The following is a 19,712-nucleotide window of genomic DNA, read 5'->3' on the forward strand; positions in this document are numbered from 1 at the left end:
GGTATCACAGGGAGAGTCCCATAACCCTTATTTCCTCTCTAGTGCTGGTTGCTAGGTGTGTTCTACACATGGGTGTATGTGTCATGTGCCCAAGTCTGGAAATTCTAACAAGCAATGTCCGTTAGACTGCATATGCGCAGTGGATCTCCTCGTGCTCCAGAGCATAAGAGGCAATGCGGACTAGTGTGTCTCCAATTCCTTCTTACTGCCACGTGGTCTGAGTTGGAATCCTGTGTTCAGTTTTCTCCAGCTTTTTTGATAAAACCTATAAATAGTTTTTGCCTGTTAGTTTAGCTAGAGTTTTATAGCATAGTTAATGTAGCTTGTTGTCACCTGCTGGGGACTCCCTCCTCCAGGAGTCCTGGAACAATTTTTATAGTGGGGGTGCTGAGCCATTGAACCAAATTGTAAACCCTGTATATAACTGAGTCCGCTTCAAGCCAGGGGTGTGTGGTAGCAACCCTAGTTCCAGAACCTGTGCTGTCCCCATGGTCTGGGACTATGCCCGGAGTCCAGGGGTTCAAGAACTGCATCTCTTGCCCTTTCTCCTTCTTCATCAGCAGCAATCAGCAGCACTGCCTCTACTTCTTGGGTGAAATGCATATTTCTGCAAAGCATAATATGTCCTTCGTTTCCACCAAGAATTCGTGAAACTCATGAGCTTCACCTAAGGAAATATCTGATGGAGAAGGCTCTGAGGCGCCTCTGATCCAGGCCAGGGAGACTCGCCCTATCCACCCTCCCAGTGCATTGGCCTCAACAGACAAGCAGCGCCCCTCCAAGCTTGTGCTTAAAATAGAAGTCTTCAATTCCTAAACCCAAGGACTTTTCCTCCAGGGCTTCCCATGAGAATAGGGGGCACTCTAATGGTTGCAAAGACAGATCTCTGTCAAGGACTGTCAACAAGAGACGCAATCCATCCCCAAGTCTGTCAAGGTGGGTGATAAGCCTTTGCACGTGGACCCTAAGGGACCGACACCACTGAAAATCCCCAGACTGGAGGGTAAAGTGTGCAGGAAGAAAGATCTGTTGGTGACTCCAGCACGGAAGCATAAGGACAGCCATCCACCGGGTCCATCTATGAGCATGGGTCTGGATTTGTCATCAGTACTGACTTCACCTCACTTGCAGGGCTTTCCTCAGGTTTATGTAGTCATTCCATATCCAAGTGATGTCAGACAATGTCACTATGGTCTTTTACATAAACAAGGTGGAGCAAGATCTCTTCCCCTTTGCCTGGAAGTAGTCAGGCTTTGAAACTGGTGCATCAGAAACCGCATCAGTGTCCAGGCCGCATACGTCCTAGGTATTCAGAACTCCTGAGCAGGCACTTCTCTGCAGACTACGAGGGGGAGATCCACCACTGTGTCCTGAGCGAAATAGTCTCTCAGTGGGGAATGCCTCAGTGGGACCTCTTTGCATCCAAAACAAACAGAAATTCCTTAGTAGTACGCCAGAGGAACCATGGGCCAGAACTTCCAAGCCAACGCACTCCTGTTATCAAGAAAAACTATCTCAGATATGCCTTTTCTCCCATTCCCCAGCTTTCACATGTCCTACGAAACATACATCACAACAGGGCCAACATCATTCTTCTCTCATCCAGTTGATCCAGGCAGGTTTGATTCCCAGAGCTCCTGACAATGTCAGCCTGCCTCTAATCCAGATTCACCCCTTCCCAGACCTCTGAACTCTAGATGCGGGTGGGGGACAGAATCAGACACCCCAATCCAATTTCACTCCACCTCGTTGTCTGGTGTTGAGATGGGCATCTGAAATAGAATGCTTCTGCTCAGCACCCGTTACAGGCTATCCTTACTCCTTATTTAAGTAGGAAAGATTCACCAAGGACCTAGCTAAATGGAAGCATTTCTCTGCCTGGGTGCAGCACTGTCAACCTTCTCCAGTCACTGCAGATACTCCAGTCGTTTTAGATTATCGCCTGTCTCTAAAAAAAACCAAAACAAACTCAAGACTTTCTAGTAGCTCGTTATGAGTCCACCTCGCAGTGATTAGTTCCTTCCTCCCACCAGTAGATGGACATTCTGTTTTCACCAGCTCAGATACAGTACTATTCATGGGGGGGGCTGATCAGGATCTTCCAGCCAGTGGTCAGATCTACACCTCCGTGGTCCCTCAGTCTTGTCAACAAGAGTTCAGATGATGATCTTGTGTCAATAAGATATGTGCCATGCCCCCACCCAAAAATTGATTTTTTTCTTTTTTTTTAGTGGCTATCATTTTGGCGGGAACGGTCAGTGAATTGGGAGCTATCGTGACAGACCCTTCTTATGGTTTTTCACAAGGAAAAGGAATCCCTTTGCCTCCATCTTAAATTTCCCCCCAAGGTTTCTTCTGAATTCAACATCAACCAAAGTATTCACTTACCTGTCTTTTTTCCAAGACCCCACACTTACGGTGAAGAGACTTCACTTCATCATCATCTGATATGCCCTGGCATTCTACCTGCAAAGAACGAAGCTAGCCGTAGCAGAAAGATTGTGAGGTAAAGCTGTAGCCTTTCACAGAATCTTTAAGCGGGCTTCTGGGTGCATTGTTGAGTGCTACAGGTTAGCAAACATCCCGCATCCTGACAGTGTCACAGCTCGCTCCATGAGAGTACAGGCCACCTCTACAGCATCCCTGCAGGAAGTCCTGATACAAGACATACACAGGACTGCCTCCTGGAGCTCCATTCACACGTTCGCTAGACATTACCTGCTAGCTCAGGCCTTTGCTGGAGATGCAGCAGTGAGATCTGCAGTACTGAAAGCATCTTTGTAGCTGGGTTCTGTGCACCCCCCCGCCCTCCCCACCCCACCTCCCCCACCCAGAAGGGGAGAGTTGGACTCAACTCAAATCATTGAGCATTTAAAGTGACTGAAAATCAGAATGGAAACTAAGTCGGCTAAAACTGATGCTTAATTTTTTTTGAATGGGATGTGCTTACTTCAGCTTAGCTACATGTGGCTTCAGACAATTAAGAACTCCTTCTCGTTTGATATTTTTCATTAATATTAGTGTAATCTTGATACTGAGCAGTTAATTGGGTGTCATCCCTACTTTAAATACCATATTTAAACTGAAAAGAGCTTTTAATAAATGACACAAATGTCAATATAAAATTCCATGTGTTCTCAATGTAACTCTAAAGGCGTCAGCCTTCCGGCTTCATCTCCCCCACCATTCATTACCTGATAAGTACTCTTTAACCTTTAAGTCTTTTGTGCTATTTGGATAGCCTTTTAGATCAAATCTTTTCCATTACAACATTGCTGCCTTCACATTGATAACGCAGGGGACCAAAATACCATCCTGTTCATCTGGGAACCAGTAGAGTTTTGAAGTTATTGAAAAGTAATCTGTGTGCTCTATTTCAGTGGTTGGGCAAAAATGGAGCTGGAGGAGGAGAGAATAATGCAGAAATTGGGGGATAAGAAGGAGAAAATTGAGAGGAATAAACTCAAGTATTTTTGATAGTTATATATCAAATATCTAATTTAAAATATACAGTCACTATTTCAATAAAACACTAGACATTGCCCATTCCTTAAAAAGAAAAGGAGGACTTGTGGCACCTTAGAGACGAACAAATTCATTTGAGCATAAGCTTTCGTGAGCTACAGCTCACTTCATCGGATGTTATAGTGTGTATGGTAACACCCATTGTTTCATGTTCTCTGTGTATATAAATCTCCCCACTGTATTTTCCACTGAATGCATCCGATGAAGTGAGCTGTAGCTCGCGAAAGCTTAGGCTCAAATAAATTTGTTCGTCTCTAAGGTGTCACAAGTCCTCCTTTTCTTTTTGCGGATACAGACTAACACGGCTGCTACTCTGAAACCTGCCCATTCCTTATCACTGAAAATGGATAGACCATAAAATCCATATGACGGAGCAATGAGAACACTGAACCTTGTTTATGCTAGCACTGTAGAGATGCTGGGAGAGAGAAAAGGGAATACTGATTTTTCCTAATTCTAGACAAGGCCCAGTGCTATCAGTCAAATGCTATTTGAATATCACTAAAATCAACAAGAAGGTGCAACAGGAAGCCACGTTGACTTCCGCTCTATTTAACAGGTGATAAAGTTCCGAATAAGAGGATGAAAACACCCAAGGAATAGCTTGGTTTACAGACTTGCATGAGGGTGCCGCAAACAATTGCAGGTTGTTTTTTTTTTTTTTAAGTATGTAGTGGTGTCCCTTTAAACAGAACCTTTCTACCTTTTTTTCTCCTTTTTTAAATTGAGTTTGATGGACCATTCCAGATTTAATCTAAAAATCAGATGTCTGTAGGTCATGTCGGTTCTAGGAAGCAGCATAAAAATTCTTCATTGACCTAGTTAACCCTTTGGCATAAGGTATTAGAGCTGGGCAAATTGCTGATACCTTACTGGCTACATTGACCTGCTCTGACTCTAATAGAGTTCTTCAGTCTAGGAGAGAGAGGTAGAGCATGATCCAGTGGCTGGAAGTTGAAGCTAGACAAATTCAGACTGAAGTAAGACATACATTTTTAAGTGAGTAGGGAATCCGCTCTGGGAATTATTTTGGGGGAAGTTCTATGGTCTGTGTTATGTAGGAGGTCAGACGAGATGATCACAGTGGTCCCTTCTGCCCTTGGAATCTGTGAATCTGTATGCTGTCTTCAGTGTTGTGTTCTTAAAAAGAGAAGCTTCATAAGTAATCAAACAGCTTGTCTTTCCCCTACTCAACTCTTCCTAGTGTCCAAAATTGTTTTTATCCTGGTATGAGTCTTTGAGAAAAAATTGTCTCGAGTGAGCATCTTCAGCTTCTTTCTGGAAGAATGTGGAGCTGATTGGATGAGATACACACTCTTACTCTGGGTAAAGCTGCATGTCATGGGGCAGATTGTCTGGAATTAGGGATGTGCCAGAATTGGGCATTTAGTTGCAGTGAGCATAAATGTTGACAGTGTTGGGGGTTAAAAATCATATCAGGTATTATATTTCGATAGTATTCTACCAAGGCTTATTCTGTGATAAAATTCTGTTCTTTCCTGTTTAACAGACTTCAGTAAAAAGACATTGAGGCTGACTGTCTAAAACTTCCATATTTGGATATTCAGTTATAATTTGGAAACTAGCATAATGTTCTGTTGTTGCAACAACTATATAAGATACAATAGGGTATAACTCTGTAATCTGTTAATACTGATTTGGAAATACTGAAATTTAAGGCGGCGAGTCCTTTAACCATGCAAGGCATATAGTAATGGCTTACTAATACACGTCCTGTAGTATCCTATTACTATATTGCAATAACTGCATACGCTAGCTTCAGAACTGTAGACAAACGCCAAAATTTAATTTCACAGCTGTGCATTGCATTTTTCTGTAGAATGCTTTGAAATGAGAAATGCAGAAGGCTGCCTCCAATATTAGCTCCCTTACCTTGTCCAAATTTGTCTTTCAATACTTGTGGTGCTCTTGTCCATCTTGACACATGAGTTCAGTTGGCTGTTGTATCATTTCAACTATAGTTGTGTTGAATGAAGTAATGCTAACATTAGCTGCACTTTTCTCCCCCTCACAGCTGTCAGTGACACAAAAGGCAGTCTGTGAACAGGATTATCTGATCAAGGACGTTAGAAGTCCTTGTATATGCACTTATGTCAGTTATTTCTGAGTAGCAAGGTCAGTCCCAATTATAAAACATTTTATCTAGTGTCATACCTCTGCGTATTGTTTAGCGATTAGCCATGGTTCGTGGCCTGAAGAGTTCACAATCTAAATTAGAAAAATGAAGGGGGAGGAGAAAGGGGGCAAGGACTAACACAAATAAAAATAGTTCACACTAGATAGCAGAATCATAAAGGTAGTTTATTTGTTAGTTCATTCCTCATTTGTACACTTCTGAAGTGCAAGGTCTGTAATGCAGGGACTTACTGCTATTTTAACAGTGTTGTAAAATTCGATATACTTCCATGGATGTTATATCAAGAATAAAGAGGAGATCTAAAATCATCACGTTTAAGTGCCTGACCTATTGGTATCGCTAGGGAAGGGTCTGGTGCCCCAAATGTTAGGCTTCATCGGGGCACACCTTGACAGGCAAAAAGGTTGTTTTTTCAGTTGAGTCAGCAAGAAGTGGACTTGGTGGCAACTTCCTACTGCTGGACAAATAATTCCTCTAGTTTCCTGTCCCTGCAGAAAGTTACGGGGATACCTGGGATTCACTGGCCTTGTCTAGTCTACAGGGGAAATTCAATCTGATCTACGCAGTTTGAGTTATGTGAAAAGCGTAACTCAAATTGACGTAGCTTAGATCGACTTACTGCAGGGTCCACACTCTGCGATGTTGACTGGAGATGCTCTCCCGTCAACTCCCCCTACTCTTCTTGATCTGGTGGAGTACAGGAGTTGATGGGAGAGCAATCTGCGGTTGATGTAGCGGGTCTTCACTAGACCTGCTAAATCGACCGCCGAAGCATCGATCACGGCTCGTTGATCCCCTGTTAAGTGTAGACAAGCCCACTGACTGTTGCTATAAGGAACTACTGTATAAAACTCACTTATTAAAGTGGCTGCTGTTCCCATCTTGAAGCTGAACAGTACTAATAGTAATTCCTCCATCCTGATAGGGAATTGGTGTGGCATCATTGGCAGTTCTCTCTTGGCTTGTACTTTGTCAGTGGAATTATCAGTGTGGAAAGAGTGCAAACTGCAGTAGCAACTAGTTGTCAGGAATGCGAAGAAGGTGGCGAGTAACACACTTGTGCATTTCAGATTGCGTATCTCTGAGAAACTTCTGAAGACAGTGACAGAATTAGGTGAATGGAATTGTGATAGTGTGGCTGTCAAAATAACTGACTGCTATTCATGATTACTTGTTAGTCTCTTTCAAAATGAACAGTGATCAGTTGCTTTTGTTTCCGTTCACCGCGTGAGATGTGGTGGTACCCAGTTCAGCCTCTTGATACTGTGTTGTATACCTTCTGAGTATGTTCCCAAAGAACCCGTTCTCCATATTCACTAAACTCTTCAAGATCCTAAAGATCCATGTAAGCATAATGCTCCACAAGACTCTATTCTAGTTTGGATGCTTGCTTGTTGGATTTGAGTGTTTTATGTGCCTCCGGGGAGGTGTCAGTTAGTGTTCTGAAACAATTTTATATTGTTCGGTTGTGAGACCTAATACAATGTGCAGCTGGAATGTAGAGGAATGCTGGGACTATAATTTGGGATTAAAAGGTAGCTTGGGATGGAGATGTGAATAAAAACCAAAAGGCTCATTTAGACTTACTGTGGGCAACACCTGGCTCTCTCTGGGTATACTAGGGTAGACTCTCTATATTTAAACACAATAAAAACTAGAGTGCCACCTCCAGTAATAATAATAATAATGCCTGGCTCTTATCTAGAATTCTTCATCCATAGATCTCAAAATGCTTTACAAAGGGTTCATTAGCCCCATTTTACTGATGGGAAAACTCAAGCACAGGGCCAGGGGAGTGACTCTTCCACAGTCATCCAGCAAAGCAGTGGTAGAGCTGAGAATTGAACCTAGGTCTCCTGAATCCCAATCTAGCAGACAACTGCCCGGGATAAGCTATCGCTATAAAGGATCTCCAGTTTCACATACCTTTTAGACAAACGTTAAGGACCAGACCATTTCTGCTGTAAAACTGATTTTTAGTTTTAGTCGTCAGTCTCCTGAGTGGTCGCTCAAAAGCTTTGCTGAACTTGGGAACTATGTCCATTAAAACTTGAAGGTGGAAGAGGAAGCCAGTAAAAATTATTCCTGGAAAGTAAAGCAAGGCTGTTATTAAAAACTAAATACGTATGCTTTTTAAAATCGGTGGGGCTTTTGAGGAGATGTTACCCTAGTGTGCTATAATCTTTAAAAGTCCACATTCCACTATATACAGTAACTAGTTTGATTTTATTTTTTTTAAACTGTTCTTCCCAGCCTTTAACTTTTGATGGTTGTAAGAAAACATGAAGTGCTTTGTAAGCTGGTTTTTGGTTTTGTTGCTTCAATTTATAAATAAGAAATGCTGGAAAATGAACATTTTGTTGTAAAGATGTTTTGAAGGCCACTTTTTTTTTAAAGACTCCTAGAAGAAAAACTGACAATTTAATGGTGCATGATGCAGTAATAAAAATGCCTGTGTGGTTATGTTTAATCCTTTAAAGGAGAGAAAAGAAACACTGTAGTTATCAGCATTCAAAAGGCACGACGCAAGCTTAAATATATGCAAAGCCTTGGAGAGACTGAAGAAATTTACTGACTATATTGCAGAAAGCTTCTGACAGGCGCATCGCATCTTTGAAAGTAAGATTTGAATTATTAAAGCTGTCTTTGTTTATTAAATTGGGCCTCCAGTGAGAAGATTGTATGAAGAAATGTCATGCAGACTTGAGCTGAATTGGGCATAATTTGTAATGGGTATTAAAAGTAAATTTACCTTGTTGGACTAGAACAGTGAGTACATTCAAGTGCTTTAGAAAATGAAAATTCTGGTTTCAGGTGTACAGTAGATTGTGTATTTTAAGTCTCTTCCTGCAGCAGATAAACACACCTCTGTTTAAGGAGACCAGTTTGTTAGTGAAGGATAATCCTTTTTAAACGAAGAGATTTGATGGCAAAGCAGTTCAACAGGGGAGTCTTTGTTAATTTTAAATCAGGAATGCAAGGGAAAGAGATGAGAGCCAAGGGGCGTGCGTGGGGTGGGTGTGGGTGGGGGTGTGTGCGCGCGCGTGTGTGGAGATGGGATGCTTAAAATGCTACTTTTTGGAAAAATTAACTACATGGGGCTTAAAGTGAATTAAAAAATGAGATCATTTTAAACATTTTAATGTGGAAAAAATGTTTTTACCCCTATTGATTCAAGTATAGCATATATCTGCAATTTTTTATGCACGTAGCAATTTATCTTCTGTTTTCAGGAAAGTGGGACCATTGCATTGCGAAATACTTTTTCTTATTCCTGTTCTCAGTTGGACTGTGTAAGAAATATGCAAAACTCACAAAGTAGACGGAAAATCTTCACAAATTATTGTGGGACCAGCACAGACATTATAAACAAAGCACTTCCTAAGAATGTTTAATTTAGGATCTTTTTTTTCTAAAACTTATTTTGTAATTTCAAGGTTTTGGTTACCTCTGCAGTCCAAGTGGAGACAGCATAATTTTGTTTGCGGTTGAAAACTGGGCTCCAATTTTTTGTTAGCGTTTTAATTTTTTATCTGTTCCTTTACTGTAGTTTCTCAAGTGGAACACCATGATGGTTTATTTAAAAATGGAATCCTTTAAATATGGGATTTAAATCTGAATTCTTCAAAAATGTTTAATGAAAGCCATGCATTTTATGACACCAGGAGGCAGATGTCAGGATTTACTCTTCAATTAGGTAGGATTGTGGTGGGAATAGCAGATTAGACTCCTTTGCAGCTGATGCGCTGTCTAGAGGAAGTGACATTTATGCTCTTGATCCTTCAGTGATTCTGCATGTCAAGAACTGAGCCTTGAAATTCGTCAGCAGTGCTGTCTTAAGAGCAGACAGAGCTGAGTAAGAGGATTTTTACAGACAGAAAATTTAAGTACAAATGCTTAAATACATTATTTTCTTTTTTTTCCCTAGGAGATTGGAAAGGAAAATTGTAGGTGATTATTTGAAACTAATGTATTTTAGAATTTTGAAATCTGAGATGCACTAGAGTTCAGAGACCTTCGTTTGATTAAGGTAAGAATATCTTAAGAAAAGTGTACCTTCCCCTTTCGTCTTTCTGCTTAATATGTGTTGTTTTTTTTAAATTTAACTCTATCTAATCTGAGATTCCATATAGTAATGCATTTTAAATGTACATTGCACCCCTGGCATTTAAATGGTTAATGTTCATTCAATGTAATAACTTTCAGCTGCAAAGGGCACATGGGTCTGTCTACAGAAGGTGTTGTGTTGATAACTGGGTTCTGTTTGACCAGAGGAATTAAAGCAGGCAGGAGGAATAAACAGTGTGATTATAGTGCATTTACTCAGAGGAGGAGCTGGTTGGTTGTTTTCATTTTATAGTAAATTAGGTTTCATGTAATTTTTTTCATTTGGCTTGTAAGCAAGCTCAGTAACTACAAGGTGGTTACAGGGCAGAGGAAGTGTTTACAATATCTCGAAGGTAAAATTTTTTAGTTCTGTACAATAAACCAATGAAACAGGAGATCAGGTAAGCAGCTGTTATGGTTATCATGGCAACAGAAAATTACTCAAGTGCTAAGTGCATATTTATCTCTAACCATTTAAGGTTTTTTTTTGCCAAACAGCTTTTTTTCCTTTTTTAAGGTATATATTAATTATTATTGTCATGTTAGATAAAAATGAGTAGTGATATACTGCCTTTTTTCCTTAAGAATAAGAATGGAACATTGCATATTTGTACTAACATAACTTAGTGTTTGAAAAAATGCTCTTTTTAGCATAAATACATATTGGACAAACTAAACCTGGCTTTTTTTTTAAATATGTATAAGAACCCTCCTGATATTCCTTTTGATGGAGGAGTATTTAAACTGTTTCCTTACTCGTGTGTGGTATAGTTAGCCGCACACAATTTTAGAAAACCAAATTACAAAGGAGGAAAACCAAAATTAGAGACCAGCAAGCCTTCTGGTGTTCCTCTGACATGCTCTGGCTTACAGATAAAAGCAGAGTTTGAACTACTATACCAAAAAAAAATTCAAAGTGTTTTATATTAAAGGAATACTTCAATCGTATGTCTAAAAACTAATATACAGAACCCTTTTTATGTCTAAGAAAATAGAAAATTATGGTTTTTTCTTTAAAATTTAACTCCATGTGATGAGTGTATTTGGCTTATGTAAGGTACTTCTTGTGAATCTCAAACTAATCTGACCATAATGTCCCATGTTCGTAACCTACATTGGTGTATGTGATCTGTCATTATGAGCTGCAGGACTGTCAGATAAGAGGGAGTTTAAAATGTCTTATTTTTTAAATTTGTAAATGGTAGCGGGAAATAGGAGTTGAACTGCTAAAATGGATCCTCCGTTCAGGTGGTAGCAGCATGTTACATAACCAGAGAGACAAATTTCTTCCAGAGTTACACTAGTGCTATGCGTACAAAGCATCCATTTTGTGTTATGAGTATTGTGAATTGTTCCTTCTGTGCAGTTTCTAAATGTAAAAGAATGCAGCAGATCCATTTGAGTTTTGTATCAATCACTTCAAACGTACAACATCCCATCACTTTAGTGTATTCTCTACTAAGACAGCCTCTGAGTTTCAGAAAAATTAGTTTGATTTGTCAATGTAATCATACTCCCCAAACCGTACCATACTTAACTGATTGTAGAATATGCTTTTTTTTATTAACTTGCAGGCAATAGAATTTGACTATTTAGGGAAGAAATAAAATTTTGCTGTCGGGTTTTAAATATATATCCTCTTAAACATGCTTTGCAATCTGCTTATGCAGGCATCATGAGTTTTATATTTAAATTGGAATGATTTTTTTTAGGATGAAAGTGCTTGCAGATCTGAATTGTGAGGGATAGATGAAATTAAGCTGTGGAAGCACTGATGGCAATCTACAAAGCTTTAATGTGTTAATGTAGTCTAGGCGTTATCCATATTTAGAAGCATTTTAGATTGAATCCTGGAGAAATTCAAACTCCTGTCTTAAGCATGTTTCTGAAGTGATGGATGGTGTAGAACAGTAGTATGAAGGAGCTCCTAACGATTATTTTGCTGTTGCTATAACTAAGTCAGAGACGCTAATTCCCCCAAGTTGAGTAAAAAAAAATAAAACTGGGGGCGGGGGGAAGGGGGATGAGTGGTTTGTAAAATGTCTGAGTTTTGTGTAGAGACCTTTTTCTCTTCATGAATTATTCAGTTTTTTGAGTCTGCTATATTGCAGTATTTAATATACTTTAAATGACACTGAGTCAGTTAATATGGTAAAGAGAAAAGATCTAGGTTTATTGATAAATTCTCTTGTCAGTTGTGCAGCAACAGTGAAGAATGGCTTGCTGACTTGAACTGAAAAGTATATTTTATGACCAAAACATACCAATACAGTTTGCACTTGGTGTTATCCCATATTTAAGACTGTTGAGCAGCTCAGAACTAGGAGACCAAACTTAAGCCCTTCGGGATAAGGGACCACAATGCTTTTAGTACAGAGCCCTAACCCCAGTGGGAGGTTTTGGATTCATTACAATATATATCGGACTCTAAGGAGACTGGACATAAATAGGGAGTGAGTGTAATGGACTTCCAGTTGAGGAGCCCAGTAGCATTAGTAAGAAATTAGATTGCTATCTGGCATTAAAGTGGTGGTAAAATTATTTGAACAACTGCCCAGAAGAGTCAGTCAAAGGGGTTAAAAAGGGGATGCTGTCCTTTGCAGAGGTGTAAGTCTGCCCTTGTCTTGTACAACATTTTTAAAAAAAGTTTACAAATATACATGATGAAATTGGGGCCCTTCCACTCCATGACATGGTGGACCCATGTCATTCCATCTGGTCCTGTGTAATAGTTTTAAAGCACGGCTATATGGTGTGCTCTAATAGATCAGTGCATGCAGCATAGAGATGTCTTAAAATGTAATTTGTGTGTGTACAAGCAAATGCTTTAAAGTAGCTTTATTTTTTTCTGAAAGCCTTATTCTCTTTATATTGCTAACGTGGCTAGAAATTGGAGTGTGGCAGTAATACCTACAGAATAGCACACAGCTTGGGAAAGCTGACTGTAGTGTGAACCCTCATTCAACTGTGTCGCTTCCAGCAGGCTGGAGCAGAGGTTCTTAGTTGGACCAGATCACATCTCAGGTTCTGTGGGTTGGTCCTTCTGTTGTTTTCGGAGGTCTCGAGTCCGCTTCTAGTGGAATGCCTTTATCACCTCCTACCCAAATGTGCTTGAGAGCAATTCATGTTCCTCAATATGTATAAACAATGAGCCCTCTGCCCCTTTGATAGCCTCTATGGGAACTTTCAGAGCTAGCTGTGAATTTAAAATCACTTCCATAAACATTTTGGGCTCTTCTCCTGTTCTACTTAATGATGCCTGATAGCAGTCGGTGTTAACCAGGCCAAAATCTAAGCAGTTTTACCCAGCCCCCCCAAATTGTACATATCTGAACTTGTATGTATCACACAAAATCAAACTAGGTGCCTGAAGTGTGTGTTGGACATTCGTGTTGCAAATGCGTAGCCATTAGACAACATCCAATAGTCTTTAGAATTGTGGGTTTCTTTCTGCTTTTGCCCCTTTAGTTCCTGTGATGGAGTCACAGGTCCGATGCTCTGAAACTGCTCTGTATGAAGCCAACCAGGAATCTGGGACGGTGTGACTCCCCTAAGGGCACGCTGTCCAGGGCAAAAAGCCTCTTCAGCTGTGACCTTCCTGGTCTGACTTCGGAGCATTCAGCATCCCTGTTCACACCGTACACTTCCCCTTGGCTGGTCCACCTGGATGGGACCCCTGGGGAAGCCAGAGGGCCCTGCTCCCCAACTCCACAGTCACCCATGACTCTCAGCCAGTGTTGTAAAACAGAAGGGATTATTAGTCAACAGGAACACAGCGTAGAACAGAGCTTGTTAGCACAGAAATCAGTGACTTTCAGCAAAGTTCATTTTGTGGGCGACCTCGAACTGATGCCCTGGACTCCCCCCTCTGAGTCCCAAACTGGAGACTGCCCAGCTTCTAGCAGCCTGACCCCGACACGCCTGTTGCTCCTCCTCCTGGTCTTTGTCTCGCTTCCTGGGCAAAGTGTCACCTGGTCACATCCCCCTCCTGGGTCTCAGGTTATGAAGGGCATTAGCTATCACTTACATGCAGGCAGCTGAAGCCTCCTCACCTGGCCCCAAGGGTCTCGGCAAAAGTCACACACCCTTATTCCCACCACCTAGGCATTGGTGCAATACATGGGGAAACTGAGGCACACACCGTATTCATGCAAAACAGTAAGACTCACGTAGGCTCACATGCAACATAACAAGGGAAAACACCCACTTTGTTACAGCTCCCAAGTCTCGCTTTAACCAGCAATCTGTGAAACAAGTTTTCAGGAAAGTCTTGCCCACTTTAGATAGGGAAAGGCGCATCACCACTCTTGTGAATGACATGATGTTGGGCCCTTTGTGCAGCCCAGTTGCCAACCCTTGATTATGTGAAGTCCACTATAGCTCAGCTGGTCAGGATGAGAACAGTTCAGGAAATCCAGTATTTGGTTCCCATGTGGCCTGGTTCTCATTTGAGACAGACTGTCTCAGATACTGAGGTTCAAACTCACTTGACTCCAAACTACCACATTTTTGAGCTGAGACGTCCTCTCACAAACCACTGGTGACTGCTACTATCTTCCTTTCTTATCCTTCATGGAATCTCACTGGCCTCCTTCACCTTGTAAGTTGGGATTTTGCTGGGACATCCCAAGTAGCCTTTTCTTCCCCCTTTCCCCCCATTATGTTATAGTTGTGTCCATGAGCAGTCTTGAATAAACCAATCAAAGTTGCTTTAACTGAGGGGGACTACAGCAGGAGCCAACATCCACAAAAACAAATACATTTTATTTTGTATATTGTTCAACTGTTTACTTGTGGAGATGGGCCTGGCTGAATTCCAGGGGCAGTGTCCAAGTATGCATTCTTGCAGTTACGGTGAAAGTGCACATCACCCTGTTTCACTCCTTTAGTGTGGTAGTGAGATGTTCTCAAAGTAGGCAGCACAAAAGCAATTTTAAAGATTGTGGTATGGCTAATGGGTACCTACTTTACTTCAAGTAACTAAAATGTTTTATACTCGCACATATATGTAAAAAAAATCTGGGCCTAATAAATTCAAATATTTGTGACAGGAGGACAGTATTGTTCGGATTTAAACCTACAACAACGCAGGCACTAGTAGGATATCTGGAATTCAAACAAAAAGGAGTAATGTGTAAACTTTCTTTGGGCTTTTACAGCAGTCAAAGGATATTTGCAGGTTTTTGAATGTTAAAGATAGAAGGTAAAAAATAAAATAAAATAAACATTTAGATGCAAGAAAGAGATCAATACTACTTTTGTAATAAAGTTGGTTTGTGGGGCAATAGAATTATGTAGTAAACATTAACATTTCTTCTTTAAAATCCCCTGATAAGACAGTGGGGCCACATGTGCAAAAGGTCAATGAATTTTTAGTGTCTTTCTGGTGTGTTACCTAAGGTGCATGCTCAGGTTGGGGTGTTTGAACACATTGCAGGTGTGAATGCACATGCCCTGATGTGTGCCTTACAGAATTTGTATGCCTGCTATCAGATGTGTGGGGTTCTCGGCACCCTCCACCCACTTTTTTTATGCACAAGTTAGAAAATTTGGTCTTCAAATTCTTTCCACTCTTTTGTGTAAAGAAGTGCACCTGTCTGTTTGGCCTTGTGTACACTGGCAGCAGGGTATAGGGTATGTGTATGTACATGCCACAGTGAAAAGCACGCTGCACCCACCCTGCAATGTGGCAGTGAAAGCCTATGCCAGGCAGAGGCAGTGGGGCAAGGCTCTGGTACGACACGACACTGCTAAAAATACCATGTGGGAGTAAATGTGGGAGACATTGCTTGAGCATGTAGGGTACTTACCCTAAGGTTCTATCCTGTCTTTACTCATCTGAGTCGTGCCTCGCTGTCCACACTATTTTATACTTGTGCTGGGTGATGTGCAGTGTATGTACTGTACATGCCGCCATAAGTGTAGAACATAGTCTGAGAAGGGGGTACAAGCAGTAACTGCTATTTCAGCTTCCCAGCTGATAATTACATGGAAATATATACCAAATAAAGGTCAGTCTGCACAGCAGTTCAAGTTTCTGAAAATGGCTAAAGCACAGACATTGCCTTGTTTATTTCAAGCACTTTTGCTCTTCTAATGTTAAGAACAAGCGGAGGCATGTTATATGTATTGTTAAAGCTGGAGCTACAATAAGACAATACTTGCTACCAATTGCAAATCTTTCAGTAAATCTTTCTACTGTCCTCAGTTCTGCAGAGTTTCTGGGGAAGTATTAGAGCTGTCCAAATCAATGAGTAAAAACACAAGTCAAATGAAGGCAGAATAACAAAGCGGTTTCTGTCCTCTCTTGCCTTCAGCTGTAGGCTCTACTAACAGCTTTTTCAATGGCAAGTCTTATGAATATCTTATGAAACAAAACAAAAGAACACCTGAGATAAAATAATGTAGTGGAGATCTGAAGAAGGAAAAATTACTTCCTATTTTTGGTTAATGATGATGTGTATATGTAAAGGAGTTCTTGGCTGTATCGAGACTTATTTTCTCAGTTTTAACTCAGGAACTGGAATGGGAGCTTTCTCTGATATCCGTTGATGGAATGGCATATATGAATCTTTAACAAAGAGTCACTGTACTTTCCACTATATGCACCCGATGAAGTGAGCTGTAGCTCACGAAAGCTTATGCTGAAATAAATTGGTTAGTCTCTAAGGTGCCACAAGTACTCCTGTTCTTTTTGCAAATACAGACTAACACGGCTGCTACTCTGAAACCTTTCTCCTAAGTGTTCATCAGGAGATTGTGACTCAGGTATCAATAAAAGTGGACAATTTTTTAAACACTGACTAAAAGTCTTTCCTCCTGTGCACTTATCTTATAGCTTAGATTCTTTCAGGCAAGGGCAGTCTCTTCTGTATCTTACATGAAGTACCTAGCGTGTTGGTTTTTAATAGCATCCAAAAATTTCTTGTGGTGCTTGTAACCTGCTGTAATTTTATATACCCTGTTGTTTCTGGAAGACACTGTTGACAAGACCTGATATTTTTAATATAAAAAGAGGCATGGGAAAAATCCTCTAGTTTCTTTTTATAAAGAACCAAACAAAAACTCAAAAAATTATCCTGCTGCTTTAAAAGCATTAGATCTATATTCAACTCAAAATACAGTTGCAATGGTCAGCTTGAGATACAGCACAAAGTCAGAATTAACATTGCTGCAGCAGCTACAGTTTATTGCTACTGATTCTGTCACCATTTATCCCATGAGTTAATATTCTGTTACACCTTGTAAGAAAACTTTTGTCTGGAAGGGTGTACAGTTTCTAAATATACTCCAGCTGAGGAAGGAGGCAAGATTCAGTGGAAATTTATAGTGGAGCAATCTGGTTCCCGCTGCATGCTTTCATGTGACATTATGGGATCAGGGTCTGCCTCTGAAGCAGCCTGTGGATGATTCCTTTCAAGCTGCTGCTCAGCCCTAGAGCAATAATTTTTCCTCCTTTTTTTGCCTATTTGTTAAGTTCAGAGTGACGTATTAGATATGTCCCTTCACTGCTTCTAGAGGTTTGTCTGAGATTTTAAAACTAATGTTGTGCCCAGCAGTACATAAATATTTTAAGAGATTTTTTTTTTGTAATCTGCATTGTGTCTTATCCTTTCAGTCTTTCACATAAAATTAGTGCTTAGTTTTAATGAACTAATGTCTGAGTGGATTTTGTTTACATCTACATCTAGGTCTTTGGAGCACAATGGGTTTAAGTCTGTCTTATCTGAAGATACGTAACAATCATCTGGAGTACGTTATCTTGGAAGCAGTCTTGTGTGAATACATCCAGAATGTATTCCCTTCCCTGATCTGTTATCAGGGAGGAGAAGTCTTCATGAGATGGAAGGCTAGAGATTTTTTTAAAAATTGATTCAATTCAAAACAAAATCTAGCATTTCTTATTAAACAAGCATTTAGATTCTGATGTATTTTTCTTGTTGAATATATTTCTTTATGAGTTGCTTTAATTAAAATGTGAAATCCTTATCACTTGCTCTTGCAGATCAAGTTAGTGCTGAAAAACATAATTTAGACTAAACTGAATTTTTGGATAAGCTTAGTAACTAATAGTCGAGTCAGTAATAACTGCTTAGATCTTATTGCTTGAATTTCTTTTTTTATTTGGTTTTTCTTTCCTGCCAAAGAGCCCCATGAAGTCACATACAGCATTGTATGTATTTCTTGCACAGGAAGGCTAGTCTGGTTACTTAAAGATGAAAAATACCTAAATTAAGTCATACATGTATTTGAAACCTTATGTTCTTGTTAGGAAAACAAAGTTGATCCATATTTTTTGGCCAAATGCATCCTTCAATTAGTCAAGAGAATAACTGTACACAAGTATTGCGAGAAAGTATTTGATGCAATTTATTTGTTGCACTTTAAATATCTTCACACTGCCTAATCATATGGATAGCTTTTGGTTTGGGATGCAATTATTTTGACAGATAAAATGTACCAAGACTAGTACAATATGTCACATGCAGAGGAGACTTAATTGCTTAGAGGTGTCTGAAGATGTTGCGCTTCTTTATAATTGGTTTTCCCCTTCTATAAATGAAAATCTGTAAAGTTAAATGTTAGTGTAAATAGGAAGATGCAGCTCCTGACATCTTCCTTAGAAGATGAATATGGTATCAGCATCCTGTCTGGCAGATTTGCTAATTGCATTTTTTTTTGTATAGACAAATACTTGACTTGTCTAACAATGTTAAATGGATGCTGAACCTTTAAAACACATTTCTTATAATTTGCTAACTTCAGCTAAAATTGAAATTCTTTCAGATCAAATTAATCTGTCCGCAGCTCTGCTGTTTGGTTTTTATATATAAATTTTTATGCTAACGAAGACACTTGGCCTACCCATCCTCATAGTAGTGGTTACTGGTCCTGGTTATCAGCTGGACCTTTACCTAGCACCTATATTTGTGGGCACTACTATGCTTGCAGTAGTCATGCCCACAGAAATGGAGGCTGTTACCAGAAATTAAGCCCGTCACCTCACTTACCAATATGATACTGCTCATTCAAGTGATCGCCGCTGCTCTTATACTCGCACTGACACAAGGAGAAGCCAGCTTCTATTCCGAGGTTTCAGGAAATACCTAGATCTTGTTGGGGAGGTGGTGGGATAGGTGCTTTTTAAACCATTCTGAATAAATGAGTTTGCAGCAGTGGCAGCAGCAAAGTCTGCCTGCTCCACACTTTTGTAGTCTTATAAATGATTTACACCCAGCCCAAGTGCTTGACGGTCTCTACTGCTGCACTCTCAAAGTCTCCACTCCTAGCAAGCTAGGGGATCCTTTCAGCCCCTGATGCCAGCCCTGCCACTGACGTGGGAGGGTTTGCCTGCTGGTCCCAGAGCCAAGTGCTAGAGTGTGCTGAGATGGGATGTACAAAATATTGGCATTGGGTTCCACTAGTGAGTAAACTCCCAGGGAACTAAGGACCATCACAAACCTCCCCACCTTCTGCTCCAAGTGCAAGGTGTATTTCTTCTTTGAATATGCATCAGTGTGACTTCCCCACTGTGGGTGCATATATGCCTTGTGCACATGAAATTGGAATGTTTTGAATAGCTGTGTCCAGTGGGGCCACACATGTACCCTGTGCTCCCGTGTGAGGCATAAAGGGTGGAGCGGTCCTGACTCTCGCTTAGTTTCCTTTTAGCATTCATGGCATCAGGATGGAACCCTCACTGCCCAGCCCACTTCGGCGTTTGTCCTTAACTATTTTGTGAAGCAATTATTCACTCTTTGGTCTGTTTAGTTTACCTATTTGTTTTTATTTGGACATTAGTGCACCTAAGGAGAAAGGGTGGGTTTTGATGTCTACTATTACCTAGAGAATTGGCTGACCAGGCAAAGAACTTGGAAAGAAACCATGACAGATCGAGATGCTGCATTAGCCCTTTTCACCC

The 19,712-nt window shown here is 40.4% G+C and overlaps 1 protein-coding gene across 4 annotated transcripts in view; it reads left to right on the forward strand.

Annotated features, from left to right (window-relative positions):
• GLCE (glucuronic acid epimerase) overlaps positions 1 to 19,712 on the forward strand; it is a 111,033-nt gene that overhangs the window by 29,806 nt on the left and 61,515 nt on the right. For 2 of the 4 annotated variants that reach the window (XM_084640821.1, XM_084640820.1), the window contains exons 2-3: positions 8,164 to 8,302; positions 9,612 to 9,713. Coding sequence is in view for 1 of the 4 variants with exons in the window: in XM_084640819.1 (XP_084496945.1) it covers positions 10,175 to 10,191 (17 nt within the window). In the remaining 3 variants the exon portion in view is untranslated. Of the gene's footprint in view, positions 1 to 8,163; positions 8,303 to 9,611; positions 9,714 to 10,034; positions 10,192 to 19,712 lie in introns of those variants that run through there. The other 2 variants (XM_084640822.1, XM_084640819.1) reach the window with 2 other exon arrangements.

This window comes from Lepidochelys olivacea (assembly GCF_965140295.1).
Source record: "Lepidochelys olivacea isolate rLepOli2 genome assembly, chromosome: 10".
NCBI classification, from domain to species: Eukaryota; Metazoa; Chordata; order Testudines; family Cheloniidae; genus Lepidochelys; species Lepidochelys olivacea.